The 22,498-nt window shown below is 41.3% G+C and overlaps 1 protein-coding gene across 1 annotated transcript in view; it reads left to right on the forward strand.

Moving 5' to 3' along the window:
• The window catches only part of sgcd (sarcoglycan, delta (dystrophin-associated glycoprotein)), a 172,669-nt gene extending 151,043 nt beyond the window's left edge, over window positions 1-21,626 (forward strand). The window contains exons 6-8 of the mRNA XM_083986303.1: window positions 1,279-1,351; window positions 14,084-14,207; window positions 19,084-21,626. Of these exons, the coding sequence (XP_083842429.1) occupies window positions 1,279-1,351; window positions 14,084-14,207; window positions 19,084-19,269 (383 nt within the window). The 3' untranslated portion in view covers window positions 19,270-21,626. The remainder of the gene's footprint in view (window positions 1-1,278; window positions 1,352-14,083; window positions 14,208-19,083) is intronic.
• The last annotated feature ends 872 nt before the right edge of the window (window positions 21,627-22,498 follow it).

Below are 22,498 nucleotides of genomic sequence, written 5' to 3' on the forward strand. Positions count from 1 at the left end.
TCCACCTTTTCACACTGAAAAGTTCTTTGACTGTATGTTTGGTTCGTCGTCCTGCTGAGTGATGAAATTGAGGAGTGAAATCATTGATGAATGCCAGTGTACCAGTCTCTGTTGGAGCCGTGCACACCCGGGCCGAAACAGAACCAGATTTGACGGATGAGGTGGTGGCTTTAGGTCATGAGCCGTTCCTTTTGTTTTCTCCACACTTTCCATCATTTTGATGGTGGTTGATTTATGTCTCATGAGGCCAAAGAACTTTGTTCCACAACTTTACTGGTTTCTTCCTGTGTATTGTAGCCTGGGCATTCTGTTTTTGACATTTGTCTCAAATCCTCTGAGGCACTGGTTATGATGTCATCTCTGGATCATTGACAGAGAAGCATGTCCACCCACAGTGTGTTTATTAACCTTGCAAATCATTTTCTGCTCAACCAATCCTCGACCAGCTTGTTTGCAATTTCAGAAAACAGTTGATTTTGGTGAAACAACAACCTTGACATCTCTCATGGATTATTACTGTGTTTATAAACTCATTCATGCAGTGTATTCATGGCCACCTCTCCTCTCCTCATATTAACAGACAACTCAAGCTCAAGCAAAATGGAAATCTCATCAACTCTGAGCCCCATCTGAGCTCTTTTGTGCCTGAATGTACATTGAAACGATTCACAGTTGTCAGGGTCCAATTACTTTTGAACCATATAGCAGCCCTTTTAACAAAATGTGCTGCACCACCCACACACTTCTTTCTATAGTGAGCTGAGACTCTGCAGTTAAGAGGTTCCACATTTACACTTTTCCCATGTTTTATTTTAAACATACAGAACATATACCAATCAGGCATAACACCATGACCACCTACCTAATATTGTCCTCCTTTTGCTGCCAAATATGTAACAAACTCAGAACCAGCATGAACTTATTCAGCAGTTTGAGCAACAGTAGCTGGTCCTTATGCTTGACCACTTTTCCTGCTTCTAACGCATCCACTTTGAGGACAAAATGTTCACTTGCTGCCTAATATATCCCACCCACTAACAGGTGCCAGGATGACATGTTTTTCAGTGTTATTCAACTCACCTGTTTGTCATAATGTTATGCCTGATCAGTGTATTTGTGGCCCAAAGATCCAAAGGTCTCACTATAGTTTTATATCTCTTCTCTCAGGCCTCGCTCTGTAGCTCTGGTAACAACAGGTCAGAGTCAGCCAATCAGAAGAGTTTGAGTTTCCATTGATGACAGTCTTTATGTCTGACGTCGTGTTCTGTGTGATTTCAGGGGCCGAAGGAGCCGTGTTCAGCAAATCAGTGGAGACGCCACATGTCAGAGCCGAGCCGTTCAAGGAGCTACGGTGAGTCAATGCTTCTTCTTCATAGAACCTAATTAAGACACATGCAGTAAACACGCAGGTATGTGACACTTCACAGAGGTGTGTGACATGTATGTGACTTCTACTGCATGTCAATAATCAAGGCAGTAATAGAGCCAGCCAGTCAATGACCGCCTACCCAATTACAATACAGGCACAGTAATAATGTACAGAACATTTTGCATTTATTTATTTAGTCACACTTATGTCATTTTTTTTGTCCTCTACATACTTAAACACTGATTATGTAGTTTTTTATTTTCATCATATTGTATTCACATGTGTTTTAACCTTGTGACTCAGTTGAAAAATCTTCGACCTTTCAATTGCATGAAAAAAAAAAAAGCGTAGTCCTGGTACAGATGTAGGATTTGAATGTGATTCCTATGACGTGGTGGAAGGAGCACATTTCCCTGGGTAATTGACTGAAGGAGCCAAAATCAGCACAGTGTAGGATAATCTCAGAGATCAATAGCTACATCTTTTGGCAATAGAAGCATTACCCCCCCGCCCCCCTCCCTCAATCTTCCTTCTCCTCTTTATCAGTCACTCCCCGTCTCCATATCAACAACCAGACACTCATCAAACATCAGAGCGGCGTATCTTGTATCAGGGGGAAATGAACAAGAGAGGCGTGAGATGAGAGAAGTAAAGGAAAGCAGAGAGAAACCAGAGCGAGGTTTGGCTGAAAAGACATCAAAGGAAATTAAGGAAAGAGATGATGTGATGAGAGAGAGGAGGTGAGGAGGAAGTGATGTGCTCAGCCAGATTTGGGTGAAACAATGACAGTTTGGAGCTTCGTGAAGATAGAGAGTTGAGAGAGGAGTTCAACATAACAATGGATATTTGGAAGTAAAGGTAAATGAGCTGCTGCTGATGCTTCAGCAGAGCTTAAGTTTATTCTCAGTTCAACAAATGATTAGAGATCCTGAAGACTGAAGCCAACGCCTCAGCGCTACAAGCTGCAGTTCCTCTACTGACCACTAGAGTGTGTCTTACACAGTGAGTCAGTCCCCATAGACTCCCATGTTACAATGGCCGACTTTACAGCAGAAATAAAATTGTTTCCATGATGACTCACCTGTTTTTACTTTATTAAGGACAAAGCGTCTGTACAATTGTGGGTGTGGCCTCTTTGAGTGACAGGTGGGTGAGAGTGTCCTGGGCACAAACTGACATGCACCAAAGGACTTGGGTCCACCCACCCTCAACCTCATTCATTGAGGTAAAGTAATTCCAGTATCCTAAGCATAATTATTAGCGCTTCATTTTAAACACCATGTTATCAAGAAGAATTGTAGTATTAATGCTCTTAATCAGGAGAATAAAACTATGAGACTCAATGACCAGAACTAGGAATGAAAACAGATAAAATATTTACAAAATATCTTTGGTCTGACATTGATAAGTATAAATAATTTGAATTATGTGGTTATATTGTTTACACTTCACCTTGTTGAACATCATAGTTGGATTTTGGTGTAAACGTCTTGTTTATCATCTTTCTCCCGTCTGTGATGTCAGATGGGATGACGGTCAATCAGAGAGAGAAAGTGAGATATGGTGACAGAGATGACAGAAGGAGTGGTGGTGGGGGGGGGGGGGGGGGGGGGGGGGGGGGGGGGGTCTAATGTGTTCTCGAACTGTCTCCAGTTGTTCCTAGCAAATCTGGTAATCTCATGCATTTCCCGGCACAGATCCAAAAAAGAGGTCTGAACAGAGACTAGAACCAGCTGTGGGGTGTGCAGCGACTTTAAGACCTGGAAGAAAAACTCAGCAGTTGACAATGTGACAGGCAGCGAAAAAGCCAGTGCTGCCAACTAAAAGTAGAAACCAGACCAAAGTGTTCATTAGAAAACCTCCACACACTTGCAGTGACTCTGTAGTGATGGGTCCTGTCTTTCTACACAATGACAGTTTTTGTTACGAATTGTGGGAAAACCACAGGGGTAGGGTAAGGAAGATGAAAGAAGTGAAAAGAAAACATAGAAAATATTGAAAAATTAAGTACAGAGTGAAGATTAATTAGGAAAGAGAGGGAGGGACAGCAAGAGTAAAAGGCCTTAAAAGGAGAAAAATGCAAGTACAATGTACAAGCAAAAATTAAAGAAAAACTCATATTTATTTGAGAAAAACTAGATGGGTAAAGAAAAAAGAGATAAAGATGGTATGAGATGATGAAGAGGAAAAAAACAAGCTTTTCTTCAAGAAAGAAACACTGCAGAGGCGAGAGCGACAGGAATTAAGGGATGGAGAAAGGAGGACTCTGATGACAAATATCTAATAACAGTGTTTCAGTGGCATGTGCGCTGAGATGAACTGAGATTCATCAGTCACTGCTGTTCGCCTTTCAAGATCATCATTTCTAGCAATAAAAACAAAGTGACAAAAGTCCCATCAGTGAGACACAGCCCCCTCCTCCTCCTTCTCCTCCCCTCATGTGATTGTCTGTATAATTTGACAGTCACAGTCCACAGTGATGTGTTTTCTTCTTCTCTCCTTCCTCTGTGTTTATGCATCTTTGGTGACAACCGGCCAATTGAGAATGAAATATGGCTCAAACTATCCAATTATGTCACAGAAAAGGGGAGAACGAGCTCGTTGGAGCATGGCTAAAATCTAATCTTACTCTAATCTCTCCGAACCCCTTGGCAGGTAGCAATTGAGGATTCAAATCCTATTCTGGGATATCATATTAAACCCCTATCCCACTCCCTCCACACGCACATTCATATACAAACACACACATCCCACCCCGAGCTGTCAGGTCTTTATCGAAACCGTAACCGTCAAATCCATCTGCGGCGCAGTAATGCCTTGTCAACAGGATGTGTCCTTGCATCAGACAAACGCCTTTGTGAGGCGGAAATGGCAGCATAGGTGAGTTTGATAGCACACCTTGATTTATGTCCTGACCAATTCACAGCACAGATAAAGGGAATATATATGAAGCAACAAGAGGGAAAGTGAAGGTGAGGGGGGAAGCAATTGAAACAACAGCAAGAACAATTGTGAGTTTTTTGGGGGGGGTTTTTTGGAGGCAAAATGAGATGTGAAGCATCTCGACCTTCTGCCTGAGCCTCAAGTTTTCACAGCATGAGAAGTTTGATGGAGTCACATTTGACTCAAAGGAACTCAGTCCCACTAGGTTTGTCCTTTCTTACCTGTATGGGCATTTGTTTGTTTTTTGTGCTCTGCAATATACATACTGTGCTGACAACAGGAGATTATATTCAACATTCTCCGACACAAATACAAAATGTCAACAACACATCATGGGAATAATCAGATGGAGACTCTTCCAGAAAGTGTTCTGGTCTAGTTCCACCTCTTTCATCTCAAGGACAGATTTATTGTTGCTGTTGACATTGTTACTGTTCCTAGTCTTTCATATTTTTATACTATTCTACAATGAAACGAAGGTCAATGTGAATGTTCCCAAGTTTTTTTGGTATTGTTAATGACATTAACAGCTATTTACCTATCATCAAGAGGACATGTCTCCAGAGGTGGAAATAATCTTATTTTTTCTTATCCAGAAGTTAGCATACTAACCAGCTAGCTAATTGCTCTCAGATAGTGACTACATTTACATGCAGTCAATATGCGGTTTAATGTCAATATTCCGGTTTCTGAAACATTCGGAATAACCTGTTTACATGTGTGAGCAAACATGGTTATTCCTGTATACATGGTAATTGTCAGGGCCGGCCCTAGCATTTTGGTGGCCCTAAACAAGATTTTTGTTTGTGGCCCACTCTAAGCGCAAACACCAAATCACATACACTGCTTAAAACTGAATACAGACATGTTTAATAGACAGATGTAACAATACTCAAGTGTTTTATGTCTAATCTTCCGCTCTAAGTACACTGAGGCCAATTTGTCCTAGAACACTGTATAAAGAAATAATTTAGGCCAAATTTTCTGAAAATTTTCAAATCCCTTGTGAAAACACTCCTTCAGTCATGAGAATGAACTGTTTTGGTGCTTGAAATAGGATATGAATACAGTAATAGATAAGTGTAGAAAACAAGTCTAAAATGAAATTTTGTAAAATCGCCTTTTGAGCATAAATGTTGTCATTCTGGCATTCTATGTTCACCAAATGTCTCAAATGTGAGATAAAAGAAGCTGAATATTGACTTCAAAGCTTCATCAGATTTTTTAAATGAGAAATTAAAACAAAAATATTTACTAAATAAATGGAATTGTTGTGCAATGAAATAAATGGAAAACACACAATTTACATTGTTCATATAGTGTTGTCACTGTGTCTGTGCTGTGTGAAAGGTAAAAAAAACAAAAAAAAAAGTGTAGAGCTCAACAGGTCTGTATACAGAGCTGGAGCTGAGTTTAAGTCTGAACTTTCTCATATATTTTTTTAAATAACCATGCTCATCAGATGAGTCAAAACCTTCAGTGTCTGAAGCACCGTCATCACCGCTTCTCTCTCTCTCTCCTAACGATTCTGTGGGTTTGAAGCTTCACCGTTGTTTTAATTGACAGGTTCGGTCTCCTCTGCCGTCTCTCTCCATGCCAGCCGCTGTAGGTAAACCATGGAGCTAAAACTGTGATAGGAAGGACCTTAGTGATCCCAGAGTGCCAATTGGTTGGCCGAAGTTGACTGACAGGCGATTCAACCAATCACGTATGCTCAAGTTGACGGACAACGGATTCAACCAATTACGCACAGTGAGAGGGGACGATGCGTGCACTACGCTCTGTTATTGGCTCTCAAACCCTGGCTGTGAATAACGTAGGTCATCGAGGGCGGGTGTATTTGAAAGAGGAGAGCCGACCCTCGGTCACGGGAGCAGTTAAACCGCGTTTCTACGGCGTAAAATGACCGAAATATAAACAAAAACATATCAAGACCGTCGCGTAAACGCGCGCGCCGACCGCAGTGTTAAAATGACTTGAACTGAACCCCAGTACCTTCTGATCATGTGGCCCCACCTGTCGGCTGAGGCCCTAAACAACCGCATAGAGTGTTTATGCCAGGGGCCGGCCCTGGTAATTGTAATAAATTGTGATATCCCGATCAAAACAGCGATGCACGGACAACGTCTTGACGCACAGAGAATGTCATGACACAATGCGCGTCATTTCAGCTGCGCCTTTCTCCTATACCCTCTTGTTATCAGCGGCAGCAGTGCTGCAGAAGAGATTCTCCATCATTAGAGGAGCGGCCATGACTCTCCAGACCTTCTCTGTCTTTCCTCTCAAAACCTGCCCCCTCTCCATCTCGGCTCTAACTCTCATCTCCTACCTCCTCCTTATGTGCTCTCTTGTCATCTTCTCCAGCTTCATCTTGCCCTCACTTCACCTCCGCCTACCTCCTCTTCTTCTAGGTTAATTTCTTGATGCTCCTTGTTGTTCCTCTACCAACTTCACCTCTCTTTTCTCTCTAGTCCCTTTTTACTCTCCTCAGATGTTGTCCTCCTTTGTGTTTAATTCACCTTTTTTTTCCACAATTATCGGTGATGCTAATCTTAACTAAACTTACAAACATAAAAATTGCAATAGCAAAAACAGAGATTCAGGTTCAGAAAACCAGCACAATCCTGATTTAGAGTACATAACATCAGTACAGAAAGAGATCACAACTGATGTTGATCTGTTTCCACCCTGTAACAGAAGCACCTCAGTATTATCACACAAGAAAGAAAAAGTGAACAAAAACCGAGTAGCAAATTAAGATGCCATCTCTGCAGCCTTTCTACCCCTTTCCTTTCTGTCCACTCTAATGTTACAGCCACTCTTCTGTTTTCGCTCCACTCTGCCCTCGTCATCCTCCACACCTTCATCTTACTATGATCTCAGTAATTGAGAGGATGGCCTGTCTGCTGCTCACACGTTCACACAACCCTGCGAAGCAATCAGCTTCACTCGTATGGGCTGCGATTGCCATTTAACCTGTGATTTGCTGTGTGGCATGACGGGAGCCCATTTCAACTCTCCATAGCTTATATATTTATAACGCCAAACTGCCCTGAACACTGTGTTCACACCATGCGAAAAACTGTGGCAAATGATTTAAAGGAGCCGTCCTCGCCAAGGACAAAGGAGTCGCCTGCAGAAAAAAGGGAAAGTATGGGCGCTGCCCACGCGCCTCAGACCCTGCAAGTTTACAATTTCTGTTTGTGTCAAAAACCTCCAATCATTTCCGTTATTATCTGACAGCAGGCGATATGAGGAGGAAGCGTGAAAAGTTATTAACCTTTGATCCTAGTTGTAGATATGAAGGGCTGCCAAGAAAAGAGAAAGGATAAGAGGATGTACAACAGTGGAATAGAAAACCTGAAAGAGAACAAGATGGAACTTTATTGATCAATGGGGAAATGAAGTTGTGCAGGCCATGAAGTAGGTGACAAAATAAAAATAGACGATGGAATATAATATCAAAACAGTGGACTCAAATTTGACTTGCTTAAATTCAGTACGGCGACGGTAAGTTTACTTAATCACCTGTAGGTGACAGTTTCTTTGTTAAATCAACATTCAGTATTAAAAACTGTTTTTTATTTGAGTGAGATGGAAATAAAAGTAAAAGAAATGGAGACAAAGTTGGAAGGGAAACCAAAGGAAATGAGGAAAGATCAGAGGAAATGAAAGTAATAAAATCATGGAAGAGAAATATTTCATTACCTAACTCTGGGGAGAAAGGGGGAGATTGAGAGAGGTAGAAGGCTTTCAGAAGGAGTGATGCTGGGGTGAATTGTTTTACTTCACATCCACAAACACTACACACCTGGAGAGGATTCTTTGCGTTGTCCCTTTGTTGATTCTTTGTCAGGGTGAAGAATCAAGATCGTTGACCTCGAGCCACCTAATTTGATCACTGGACAAATATCAGTTGCAGTTGTATCATGTCGTTTTCTACACAAACCTTTGACCTAGAACCATCAATTTTAGTCTTGTTGCTCTACAGGCTGTTCTAAAATTGCTGTGCAATAGGGATTGTGGGCACTTGAAGGTGACTCTCAGCAGCACCTGCTGAAATACATTTTGCTACTGTATGTTGAAGCAGCTTCACTCTCTGTTTTGGTGTATTTGTGTAACGGAGGGTCCGGGTGCACTCAATCACCCATAAAGGACGTGCAAACCCAACTGCCAAGCGGTCATTGACCTCTTGGCTCAACGGTTTGCATCGTCGCCCGCCGTGCGGGAGACCAGGGTTGAACCCCACCTGGGGCAGTCCGTAAACACAACGCAGAGGGCTATATTTGCAGTAGAGAAACACCAACTGTGGCCCTGAAGAAACCATTCATGTAGCCAACAAACTTCACAGGTTTGTATCCCTCTTTAAGGGCTATGCATATCTGACAGATGAAGGTTTATTACAATCTGTAGTCAATTTGATTGCAAGGTCAACCTCACTGATCATCTTTTCAAATGCAAATGCCTTAAAAACACATGTTTATGTATGTGATTAAGCCCTAAGCCGGTCCCGTTAGTTGAACTGAGAATAGATCTTGATTGTTGACACCAGCAGACGTTTCACCTCTCATCCAAGAGGCATTAGAAAACGAAGTAAGCCTCATGGATTAGAGACGAAACATCTTCCAGTATCCACAACTAGGTCAAGTTGCCCTTGATTCAACCTCTCTTGGATAACTGTGATCTACAGTAGATTAATGAAAGTCACCAAAAAAGAGAATCCACCCCTGTTTGTGAAGTATTTGGTTCCATATAATTGGTTACAAAGGGACGACTCCAAAGGAGTAGTTGATTAATATGTGTAGCTGGTGAGTTACCTGTACATCATTTCATGATGGGAAATAAGCTCTCTTAAAGCAGAAGTAAGTGATATATTTGTGTTAATATAAGTCTTAAATAGTTATATCTTCCGACAGCAATCACTTACATAGAGTGTTTGGACCGAAACACGGGTCTGTCAGTCACTCTGCTCTGCTCTGAGCCGAGGAGAAAACATTTATCGTATCCTACAGTTTTTATCCAATAAGGAGAGAGAACGGCATGCAGGGCTGTGTGTGCAGCCAAGGGACGCCGTGAATGTGGCGACGTAGGGACGAGGACTGTTATGGTGCGTTCAAGGAAACTCGTAACTCGTGTTTTTCCGACCTGTGAAGTCGTACCAGTTCGATCTGGTACGAGTTCACGGGTCGGAAGTTACGAGTGGCCGTTATAGTGCACTTTCACAGGTAAAACAGGTCGGAAAAACACGAGTGGGTTGCCTGAAACGCTACAAAGTCGTAAGTTGTAATTTACGGTTTCAAAAGCCTACCTGGAACGCAGCATTAGCCAAAACGACCGGATCGCTTACTTCTGCTTTAAGTCAAAAGACTGACATTAAAATCAGAGGAGGATGGAGCAGTATCCATAAAATCAGGTGTTTAAAGACATTCACCACTGTACTTCACCATCCACTTCTAATGAGAGGTTAGAGAAGTAAGAGCGGTGTTGGGGCTTTTGTTCTTAGGCCCTCAGATTCAGAGCCAGATTTAAGACTTTTAGTATTCGCTGCACAACATCCACAGGATCAATTTTTACTCCCTTGTTTTGCAAAGTGCAAGATTAAAGTCTCATCTGTGTTCACTTAATGTCCAGATACAACAGTTTAAATTGTGCTGGCTCTAAGCTCTTTTTATTTGCCCCCTGAGAGCATCAGTTAGCAGGAATACTAATAGATAGTGTCAGTTGTTGATGGAGGCTGAAACACAAAAAACAAAACTGGGTGATTGGTGGTATTTGAAGGGAATGATGCTTGAAAACCTGGGTGTCAGGAATTAATCTAATTTAATTGGGCACTTGTTTTAAATTGTCTTATCATAAAGACTCTGAAAGACCCAGCACTGAAAATCAAGCACACAGCAACGAGGCATTAGATGATATGTATTTGATTAATCTCCCTATTACAAACACAGTAATTAATACATGTTCAGACTTAACCCTCGTGGACTAAGAGCAAAGGGTTAATGCGCAAGAGATGAGAGTTTTAATTTGGAAACTTGCCCTCTCTTGTAATCAGTGGACTTTTTTTCTTTGCGATGCTTTCAGGTGTCATCTCCTCCCTCCTGCCATCCTGTCGGCTCAAGCAGCTCATCATTAACAAAATACACTACATTGTTGTTCATACTGGCACCTTGTTAGTCCCACTCTCACCGGTCCCCTTAAAGGAAAAGCTCCACAGGAGTGTCATTTTTCCTTTATAGTTCACATCAAACTTTACTGTACAGGGGGTTTCAAACACAAATTACCTCTGCCAGTGATCCGGCTGTTTTCTCCCAGAGGTACTACTAAAACACACTTTTAAAATAACTATAAACACTGTGAGTGGTTTCCCCCTGAGTGATACAACTTGAGACTGTTCTCTTGGAGAATGACAGCTTCCTTCTTGAGAGACATGAAACCCGTCTGTGCTCAACCTCAATATTTTTTTCAAATTTAGGGAAAAGACATTTTGTGGTCAGTTGCACTAAATCTACTATGTTGTTGGTTCCAGCTAAAGTGTTTATATAAAATTAGATGCTATTATGTGTTGCTAGCTCAATGATCTTTTTATTATATGATTGTGCAGGCTTTTTACAAATGTACTCTTTAATAAAGAGAGCGGGGAAAATCAAAACAGAACAATTCTAAGGTCCCATAAAGGTAGGCATGCATGTATAGTGTGATTATAAAATACTTCTTTTGAGGGTCTAAGGACAGAGGCTGTTGTTACGATGCCATGTAAAGCCCTTTGAGACAAACTGTTTGTAAAAACGGGCTATACAAATAAAATTGCCTTGCCTTGCCTTGCCTTCTTTGTTAATACTGTTAAAATATCAAAGCATCAGTTCATACATGTAGACAAATGCACACAGCTGGTATTCAGAAACTGAGCCTTAAAACCAGCTTTTAAGGACTTGTGTTATTTTGTGGTGTCACAACAACATTGCAGTCACCAAACCCTGCCCACTTGGACCCACCATCCAACGCTTGCAGAATTTAGTGCCAGAGTGTTTTACCTGAAATCTTTGTATTGCCCACTCCGAAAACATTCAGTCAATCAGAAAAGAGGCTGAGAACCTTCTCTTTCTGATTGGCTGACACTGACCTGTTGTGACTATAGAGCTCTAGAGGAACCTGAGAGAGGATATGTAAAATTACACTGGATTGTTAAAACCACAAATATATATTTTTGTGCATAAACATTATGTTGTGGTCCCGATGTAACAATACACTGTATTTAGTGTTGGCCTAAGCCTTTTCCAATGTGTTTTTACGGACATACACTATTTAACAAATCAATTGTTTCTTTGCAGTTAACACAATACACAATACAATAACTTTTCTTTTTATCTTTGGTAAAACACTAATTACATTAATATTTAAGGAGAGCAGTTTACTATAAAAACCTCACTCACCCCAGGCTTTACATTCTGCTGCATCCACCACTAAATATGGTGTTCGAGATAAAGACTATCCTCCGTAAAGATATGATAAAATATATTAGCAGGTTAATTCAGATTCTTCTTGAGCCTAGTGAATATCGCTGTGTTTAGAGCTTTCCAGCAAACCAACAGAAAAACATGATTACTATCATATTAAATAATTGTTAAGTTGGTGGTGATGGGGCGGTGCGTGGCGCATTGATTAAGGTGGCCGCCCCATATAGAGGCTGCAGTCGTCAACGCAGGCGTCCCCGGTTTGAATCCCGCATCGGGCAGACCTTTCCTGCATGTCATTCCCCCTCTCTCTGCCTCCCCCTTTCCTGTCTATCTCACTATGTGCTATCAAATAAAGGCAAAAACACCAAAAAATATACTTAAAAAAAAAAAAAAAAAAAGTTGGTGGTGATTATCATAAATGATTGAATAGATGTTTCTCTGTGTATAATTAACAGAAAACTGCAGAATGGGAATTTTCAGTAAGCAGCATTTTAGTGGTCTTTGACTTATCAAGAATGGGAGACATCTGGGTCTGTTACTGTATGTGAAAATAAAGAAGCCTCCACTGTTTAATTTCTGCTTCAACTTTCAAGCGTGAGATAACAGATTGCTGGATAGGCCATTCAGAAGCTCACATCAACCCAGAACACAATGCTGATGATATCTGTACATATAAACAGGACATTTAATAGCTTCTGCTCATTCAAAACAAAAAGCTCAGCGTCCTCCAGCTGAATACAGTGCGATATCAATGAAAACCCTGTAGTGGAAATATCATGTATTTTATGCACAAACTGCCATGGTGACAGGAAGACAGGAAGTCTACAGAGACCTCCCCCACAAGTCTGGATCTACTGAAGCATTCTGACACTTTTGCTGCTTCCTGTAAAGATCAGCTTGTGGCTCTGAGTGGTTTTGTCAAGATGTGAAGAGGAGTGGGCTGATTTTTAATCCTCACCACTGACATTTGTAAGCAGCCACAGCGCCCAGGTGGGCACTGTTAAAAGTGTCAGATCCATTCAATTTACACTCCACTCATGGTGGTAGCTCTTGAAATGTGGAGGTGTTGTCTACTTGTGGCTGTTTAAGGGTCTGGATGATTTAGGGTTAAGGTTTTAAGCTATGGTTGAGGGTTGAGACATTTATGACGCAGTGTTACGTTCAGAGTATGAACACAACTGCTGCAGGGTCCTCACAAGGGTGAAGGTTGGTCATTGTTTAATGAACCTGAATGAATTCATTTTTTATCACTATGGGGCAGTGAAAACTAGTTTTAAAAACTGATATGTGATCACCTTTCTGTTAAGCAGTACGTTTTAAATCCGGATGTTAGTAAAGCATCATGATCATTCATTCTTTTGGTGATCGTCTCTGTCTACAACCACACTCCTCTTTTACCACTGTGTTTGGTCTCCACCAGCTCCTGAGGCAAATACCTGGCTCTTTAACTGCTAAAATGCTTCATCACTCAGAACAGCTGCAACATCAAATTCAGACATGACAAAAGCTTCTCACAAACAAAAAACAGATACAGTGTGTCAGCAATTTATAACCACCGGTGTCATTGGTTGTAAACATTTGCACCCGTTTTTCTGAATGCACCCATTTTTCAGGTCATTATTTTTCTTGGCTGTAGCAAGGTCTCCTCTGTTTCTAATCCCATCTACAAAAACTCTGTAGGTCAAGGCCTATTTTAACTGAACAGTGATATGATTGAGAGGTCTGTAAGGAGGATAGTGCAGCCCTCAGTAAACCACAGTCTATTTATTGTCATCCACTAATAGAATCAGTATAGTAAATAAATCATCAGTTATTTCTGTCGAGGTGATCAGTGGTTATGATTTGACTGAATGACTGTACCAAAAATTGATCTTGCATACCTTTATCATTCACATACCTGATCAATCAGATGTTGATTTTCAACAACAGAGGAACTGGTTCTCTGTATCTGAAGAGTTCATAGTGTTCCTGATGAAAGTGATACAATTGAGAAAAGTTCTTCTGCTCTGGTTTTCAAAGTGTGAGGGAAATAGATTTCTAAAAAAAAAAAAAGAACAGGAAGCTTCACATTCGTGACTTCATTTTTATCCTTTTAGATTTTAATTAAGCTGAGAGACAATCAAATCCATATATACGTATATATTTTTAAAAAAGACTTCATGTGAGTGAGGAAACTATTGGGATACAGTTTTACTTCTTCCTCATGTTGTTCTATCTATCAATCTTATCTTGTGTTTTCATTAATTTCTCACTCATCCAAACCTTCAGCAGTGGCAGTGATCACTAACAGAGCTGCTCTGCCTCTTTGTGTTCCCAGGCTGGAGTCTCCCACTCGCTCCCTGCTGATGGAGGCTCCTAAAGGCATCCAGATCCTGGCTGAGGCCGGAGACATCCAGGCCATCTGCAGGAACGAGCTGAGACTGGAGTCCAAAGATGGAGAGGTGTGTGAGACCACAGCGCAAATGAACATATTGCTAATTTTGGTTTCTGGTCCAACTTGGGCGTTAATGATAGTTTCAATGTACTCCCCAAGCCAACTGCTGAGATCTGGCAACACTAAGATGACACAGAGAGTCGAATTGATTAAACCGATGATAAACCAAGTGGTTGCCAAATGAATGTGGAGGAGAAAACAAATATAAATTGTTGAAATTCTTACCAAAACCTGCTTCAAATTTGAACTACTCTCACCTGAAACTACCATTGCTGTTTTTCTTGCCATGTTGAACCTGATTGTTTTCAGATCTCAGTAATTATTCTGAGGTATCATAACTAAATGATGGCAACAGACTGAACTAACTCATTTAGATGGTTGAGACTGTGACAGAAACCATAGAAAAAATATTTCCATATTCAACACAGACTCATGCAACCTCACTGCATAATCAACCGTTAAACCTCATGGAATCAGACTTTAGTCTATAATTATCTAAAATGTATTTAAACACTCGCCCTCTTACTGTCATTTATATTCATCTACTATGTTATTTGTATTTTTACAGTATTTTAATGTATTTTTATTCAGTTGACAATTTCCCTCTGGGCATTTATAAAGTAATCTATCCATCAAACATCCAGTTCGATGAAAAAAGCAAACATTGTAAGAAATTGCACAATCTGACAGGTGAAAACTGGGACTGCTCTTTAATCAAGAGGAATGGTAAAAAATAAATAATAATGAGACATCAACCACTCATCATCTATATTCTCAGTAAAATTAGATTTGATATTTAACAGATGTATTTATCTTATCTTATTTTCAAACAAGTTCAAGGGTTTTCCTTCCAAATAAGACAAATAGTAAATGGACCGGACTAGACTTGACTCACCTCTCACCCATTCACACAATCATTCACCATTGGTTAATTTGAGGAAATCAGAGGACACGTAGATAGGGAGACTGGAGGAGTTGGGAATCAAACCACTGACCTCTGACCTGTAACCTCTACGTTCTGACGCACATCTTGTATAAAATATGATGAACAGACAGTTTGATGTGTCAGAGTGATTGCTGTGAAAAAGTTATTAACAGAGTAGTAACACTGTGAAGGATGTAATCATCTTTTTAAATGAAGGCTAATTACCAGCACCAGTCTCAGCCCACATTGTATTAAAATCAAACCCTTCATTAAGTTGTTTATTTGAGTGGTGAAGGAGATCAGGCTGAAACATCCTGTTTCATTTCTTCTTAAGAAATAATCCCCTATGTTTGGTGCAGTCATGTTACTTCAGACACTTTCTACAGTACAAACCTCCCACTCTGAAATTAACTTTTCTCCTCCTCGTGCCATTATGGCTGACAAGGGGGGATGGACTTGGGGGGTTTGTGTGTGTGCTCCATCTCAATTAAGCACTGTTTCTCCTGTCCAGACTTATTTTTAGCAAATAACAATCCAAACAATAGTCAGCTCCCTCAGCCAACACAGACCAGCAGTTTGCTATTGGCCGGTGGCAATTTCCCACAAACTGGCCGTCCACCAGAATCTGTTTTGTCCTCTAATCTCTCAGGAAGTTGATTGTTTTTCCTCTTTAATATTCTTTCTGTAACAACTTGTCCATCCATCCTTCCTCCAGTCCTTCCCTTTCTCCATTCTCCTCGTTCCTCTGACCCCCTTCTGTCTGTAACTTTGCTTATTTACCATCTTTTTCCCCCATTTGCTCATCCTCCTGCTGCTACTCCCTTCTTCTTTTATCCCTTCCTCCCTGCTCCTAAATTCCTCCAACCAGCCCCTGATTCGTTACACACATCAGTCTTCGCATTCATCACGGTCGGCTGCGCTGATAAAAGGATTTCCCTCCTTAGGTTGCACCAGTCGTGTCATGTCAGATCTGTTAAAATCAACGAAGGAGGATTAGGGAGAAGAAAGTGTTTGAAAGTTTCCCACAAAAACAGTTTCATACATTAAGACAGGCTGCTGATATGAGGCAAGTGCGAGAGAGCGTGTGTGTGTGTGTGTGTGTGTGTGTGTGTGTGTGTGTGTGTGAGAGAGAGAGGAGGGGTGGGAGGGGCTCGGGAAGGTGCCCTTGGATTCAGTTTAGTCCAATTAAAAGTAACTACAGCAGTGGTCTGAAGCCACGCCTGCATCACATCCTCTCGCAGTTTTCACGGGTGTGTGGTCGAGAATGAGGCTGTTGAACTCACCATGGTCAATTCATATAATTAGAATCACGGTCCCACACTCCATTAGTGTTGCAAATGTCCATTTGTCAAACCTCTCTCTCACACACACACACACACACACACACACATACACACACACGGCACTGCCACTGCAATTACAGGAAGGTTTTGGTCATTAGACGCCCACAAACCACATAAGGCTGATACAAAAATAGACTCATACACACTTGTGACGACAATGAAACAGTGGATTCTTGAAGCCGCTCACAGTCAAGTAACCCACGCACCTAAAGAGTATCTTCGCCCTATTCAACAAATTCAGTTTGATTTAACGAGAGAACAATGCACTGAACAGAGTCTGTATTTATACCACGGTCGGATGCACTGATAAAAGGATTTCCTGTAAGTGGTACCAGCTCAATATAAAGTAAGATACAATCAATTATATGTAAAGGATGCCTAAGGCCCTAGGAGTGTGATTTCTTGTTGGTGTCAAACTGAAAGTTCATTGACAAACAAGGTCACAGATTCTTATGTAGTCCAACTCATCCCCAACCTCACCACTTGGAAGCTTCTCAACTTAGAGACTCAGAGATGTAAGTGAAGCTTCCCCCAAGTCTTCAAACTATGGCTTTTCCTCAGAGGACGTGTTGGTCTGGTTCCTTAAAGTGTTTCTTCCACAATTCCATCATCATCATCATCATCATCATCATCATCATCATCATCATCCATATCCTCTCTTGGATGAGCCCAACTTTTGCTTAATAAGACACTGGGTGGTTTGACAGAATTTCCTCATGGGTGACAAAAAGTCCTCCTCCATGGCCTCCACGAGCGTCGCCATGATTGTCCCTACTCATCTGCCTCATGAGACCCCTTGGTGAGTCAAGCCCAAATGGCCTTTACCTTCACCACCACCAGATTTGAAGTTGGTCGATTCAAATTCCAATGTCCCCAACCTCCCTGGGGATGGAAGTTGAGGACCTAACAGTCAAGCCAAAGTCGAATCCCCAGCTCCCTGAGTACAGGTTTAGGTAACGGTTTAGGTTTAGGTTTAGGTTTAGGTTTAGGTTTAGGTTTTGGTTTTGTATGCTTGGTGTATGAAACACTTGCATCAGCAAGTTCCTGACTTGGCCTGCACCCCATCCCAGTGCCTCCCCCTTGCAGGTGATGAGCCCATAGGGCTGTGGCACCATGTCATTCCTCAGGCCTTCCCTGACCAGACCATTAGATGCTCCTCCCCTTGGCCCAGAAGGGTCTCCTGATTTGTTTTATCTGGGCAAGGTGATACCGTGATGAGGATTGGCCTCTCCCTGGGATCAATTTGCCTTGGGAGACCCAACTGGGGGCTCAAGGCCCCCACAGCCGACCACTCGACCACATTAAGGTGGATATTCTCTGGGGAGTATTTGCATCAGCCTCACAGTAAAAGCTAAAACAGTGACTTCTACCTGCCAAAGCCATTTGTACTTTTGTCCTTCACATTCACACATTCACACACATGCAATCTGCTCTCTTTACACACAAAGATCAGCCATCCCCTCTCTTACACACAGGTGCTCTTAGTGTGTCACATCATCCACCCCTCCTGGTGAAAGATTTGTTCAGCAGCAGCTGTCTGAGGAAGTCAGCTGAGACTCTGCTTTAAAAGTGTTCCAGGTCATTTGATGGCAATGCCTCCCCAAGGCGCCTGGTAATGGCTCCTTTACCTTTTTTATGGCTAGAGAGCTCCTCCTCCCCCCGGCCAGTGAAACACCGGCTCCATATGAGCCCCGAGAGGCCGGGAGGAGGGAGGGCAGGGGAGGGCTGAGAGATGGGATTCATGCAGCAGTGCTTTGTGTCTGTGCAGAGATAGAAAGTCAGTTTGTTCCAATCAGCATGAGGTTGAGGGGAGTAGATGAGTGTCTGTGTGTGGGTGTGTAGTTGAAGGAATCGTCTGGAGTTCTACTTACTTTTTATTGCTCATGGAGTCGAGAGGAAAGGCCTGAGAATCAGCAGAGAGAGTCCACCGGACAAGGTCTCATTTTCTCAGCATCAGCAGAATATTTTAAAAACATCATAATTTCACTACTGTGGATATTTGGAGAAACTTTGGTTATGGGTCAACAAACCACCTGGTAGCTATTTAAAAAAAGGTTTAGAATTTCTCTCCCGAATGACGCAACACTGTCGCATTTTGTGCACACCATACAGTACAGAGCACACCCTTCAACACTATAGACGCCATGAATGCAGCATTCTCATTACTATATTTTCAAAGGAAAGGAAATAGTTTTAAGAGTAGTTGCCATAGGGGACAATGGGAGTCCAAATAAATAAATATTTTTTTAGATTGATCATAATGATGTATTTATGTTTCTTCCGTTGCATGCATGTTCTTGTTTGTTACAGAGCAGTTGAATCAGCTCAGACTGAAACAAAAACTCCTCAACTCTGCTGTTTCCCTGCCATCTCTGCATATTCACGATAGTGAAGTAGCAGTACAGCTTTAGGACAAGTACAAATTTACCCAGCCTACACCAATATGTCTTCCTCAATTTCTAAAACTTGGAGCAACTTTGCACCAACTCATCTCATAGACGCATCTCATCTTGTGCAAAAAACTTTATCATCCCTCAAACTGGAACCCCAGATTTCCAATATTCATAACTGCCAATGTTTTCCAGTCTTACTGGTTTTCTTTCCCTCCACTTCAGATCTCTCTGGATGCCCGGAGGATTCGTCTGATGCGGCTGCCAGAGGGAAAGGGCTCCTCCAGCTCCCCGTCCTCTGGGACCAGGCAGACTGTCTATGAGGTTTGCGTTTGCCCCAATGGGCGGCTTTTCCTGTCCCAGGCCGGCACCGACTCCACCTGCCAGATCAATGACAACGTCTGCGTCTAGGGCCGACGCCTACAAAATGTGAATAAACACAGAGATAACCTGAAGGAAAGACGGGCAAAAAAGACAACAAAACAACAGACAGATGTACACATATCGCCTGCCTCTAGGACTGATTCAAAGCAAACACAGATACATACAGAGACTGCCAGAGCTGATGGATAAACAATCACAGATACTCAGATACTGTACCTACACTGATGCATACACTCCACAATCTCATACTGACTGATGTTTAGGCTCAACCGATATGTTTTAAAGGATCAGTATGGGAAAAAACTTTGAACTGGAGCTGATGACAGTTGATATTTTGTGCTGATATTTCAATGCTAAACATATTTTTCCCTTGATTTTATATGAGGAAAAGCCTTTGAAAACAGCATTTAGAGCATCACGGGACACAAACCTCTCCCTGAGTCTCATACACATCTGTCCAAGCTCTTCATACACAAAGTACACTAGAAACATATTAGGCTTTTGAATTGAAATACACCAGTAAACGAAATAAAAAATGTGTGTTGCATTTTAACAACTTTTTAATACAACTGAAAATCAGATGTCGAATCGAAAACTGATATTTAATAAAAAAGACAGTATTGGTGGTATATCGGTCTGACCCTAACAGTCATACAGACGCACACACTGGCTTACACACATGCATACATGCAGTATAGCTACACATGCACACAAACACACACACACTCACACTCTTTTTTGCTCCTGGTAGAAACTGAAAGGAAAATCTCCAGAGATTTTACTATAAGAGACACTGATATGTTCCCCCTCAAGAGCATCTCAGTACCAGAATCACTAGGGTGATCACCCATGGCAACCACAGCCCTTGCTAACCCACTCCTCCTCTTCCTTCCCCTAATCCTCCCTTCTGTTCATGTTCTTCTTTTTCTTCACCTTCTCCTCTTGCTCCTCTGCCATTTAGCCTCGACTTAAATATTGAGAATTTCCGTCTGGTTATTATAGGCGACTATATGCACCTAATGAGTGAGCAGTGTTACTGATGTGAGTCAGATCAGGTTGCATTTGTGGAAAACACACACAAGGTCCAGGTGTCTATGTGCTATGTGGGTTTTGCATTAAGTGTTGTTAGTATGACTATGTTCTTTTGTTGTTTTGTTTTTTCATGAAAACAGGTCAGTGATAATGTGGGACAATTTCCAAGTAAACATTTACATTACTAGGCTGAAATATAATGATGCCATGGTCACATCATATCACATTTACCCCCTCCGACCCTGATTATTCAAATGAGTCTCCCAACACATGTGGGAAATGTTTGATTTCACAGTGACAACAAATTACCTCTTACATGGAAATCTTCTGGTGACGCCCCACTGATAGGGAACTGTGGCTAGTTGTAATATTTTTACTATGTTGGTGAAGGGTCTTCACTCTCATGCTTATTTTGATATGACGTGAACATGGTAGCAGCATCTGTTAGAAGAAGCCCTGGTGTGAACCACTGACTTTAAATTGAGTGGATAGTTGTTTTTTTCTGTTATTTTATTGTTCTGCGTAAATTTTCCCTCCTGGCAAAACAGTGTCACCCTTACTTCCAACTCAAGATGAAGAAAATTACATTCAAAAACAAAACAAGAAAACCTTGAAGAAATAGAACTTATGTCATAATGTGAGCTGCCCAGCCCTCAGTGGTGGTCACCCTACTCGTTTCTTGCACTGGGATATTTCTATAAAAAAAAAAAAAGAAAAAGAGAAAAAAAAGGACAAAAAAAACTATAATGCGAGCCACTCTGTTGAAAGAGGGGAACTGTGCCTGTGCCTTACGTCGATGCACTTGTGGCAAGAAGAAGCACATCACACAGACTTTCTTTGGCATCAGCAAGTAACATGGTCCCTGATTTCAGTTTGGTTTAATCCCACTCACAAAACCTCTCCCTCTGTGCGAATGCAAAGACCTTCAGCCACATCCGACTTTAGCTCATCCTGCTGTCTACGCCTGATTCTGCAAAAGGATGTGTCATTGCTCTGATTTTTTATTTCTTATTTTAATTTACCACTTTATTTTACAACCCTCTTGTTACTTTTTTTTCATGTTTAATGTTTAAATGAAAACCTGTGGAGTTTATCCGGCAGATTTATGGCACTGATGAGGTCTGATTGCCACTGCTTCATGTATGAAAAAAGATTTCTGCTTTATTGACCAACGCTTGTGGCAACTAAAGCATGATGAACATGTTTTATGGTTCTGTTGAAGCAGCTCAAATCACTTGGTTAAATGTCCATATTTTAAACTCCTGTCTTTTATTTTGAAGTGTTGATTCATTGAAAGATATATTTCTTTTTTAGTTTTAAAAACCAAAAAACATCTCAGTGTAGTTTTACATCATACAGCTCTAGTAACAACAGGTTGGCGTCAGCCAATTGGAAGAGAGGAGGCTCTGAGGCCCTCTTCTGAATGGCTGGCTGAATTTTGAGTGATCCAATGAAAATAGAGCAGATTTCAGATAAAATACTTAGAGAAACTAAATCCTGCAAGTGTTGGATGGTATAGGTCCAGGTGGGAAGAGCTTGGTGTCTGCTTTGTTGTGGCATCACAAAGTTACAGGAAGTCCTTATGGCTGGTTTTAAGGCTCTTTCTGAATACAGGCTGTTAGGCATTTCTCTGTTGACTGAGGCTTTGATACGTTCGCAGACCGACCTATAATCACACTTGAGATTCAATGAAGTGACTCTAAAAAAAAATTAACATTAGCTTGAAAAGATGGCAAAATTCAATTAAAATCTGGAAACTGGACACTTTTTCCAAGTGGCTTGTGATGCTGCCCACACTCATAGTAGCGCACAGCACTTATTTATACCATGTGTTGTTGTGTTAAAGTGTCACATCCTTTCCATGAGTCAGGTGCACCCACCAAGCCTCTCTCTGTCTTAGCCTCTGTTGTTGTATATTAAAGGACTTTCTGAAATATTTCTCAACAAATTGAACCTATCTGATGCATTTGTTTTTATTTGAATACATGTACACAAGAGGAAATACATCTTTTTATACGGTTGTATATGTAAATATTGTACACATAACCGCGCCAGCGTGCATCAGACAGTACATGCCGACGAAGAGGAAACAATGCTCTTTTGCAAAAAGGAAATCCATTTTTTATATGAAAATCAGTATGTGTTTTTATACTAAAAAAATAATGTCAAAGGATATTCATTGAGTTAGCATGTACAGCAATGTATACAATGTGGAGAACAAGCT

The sequence above is a fragment of the Trachurus trachurus genome, assembly GCF_905171665.1.
Source record: "Trachurus trachurus genome assembly, chromosome: 14".
NCBI classification, from domain to species: Eukaryota; Metazoa; Chordata; class Actinopteri; order Carangiformes; family Carangidae; genus Trachurus; species Trachurus trachurus.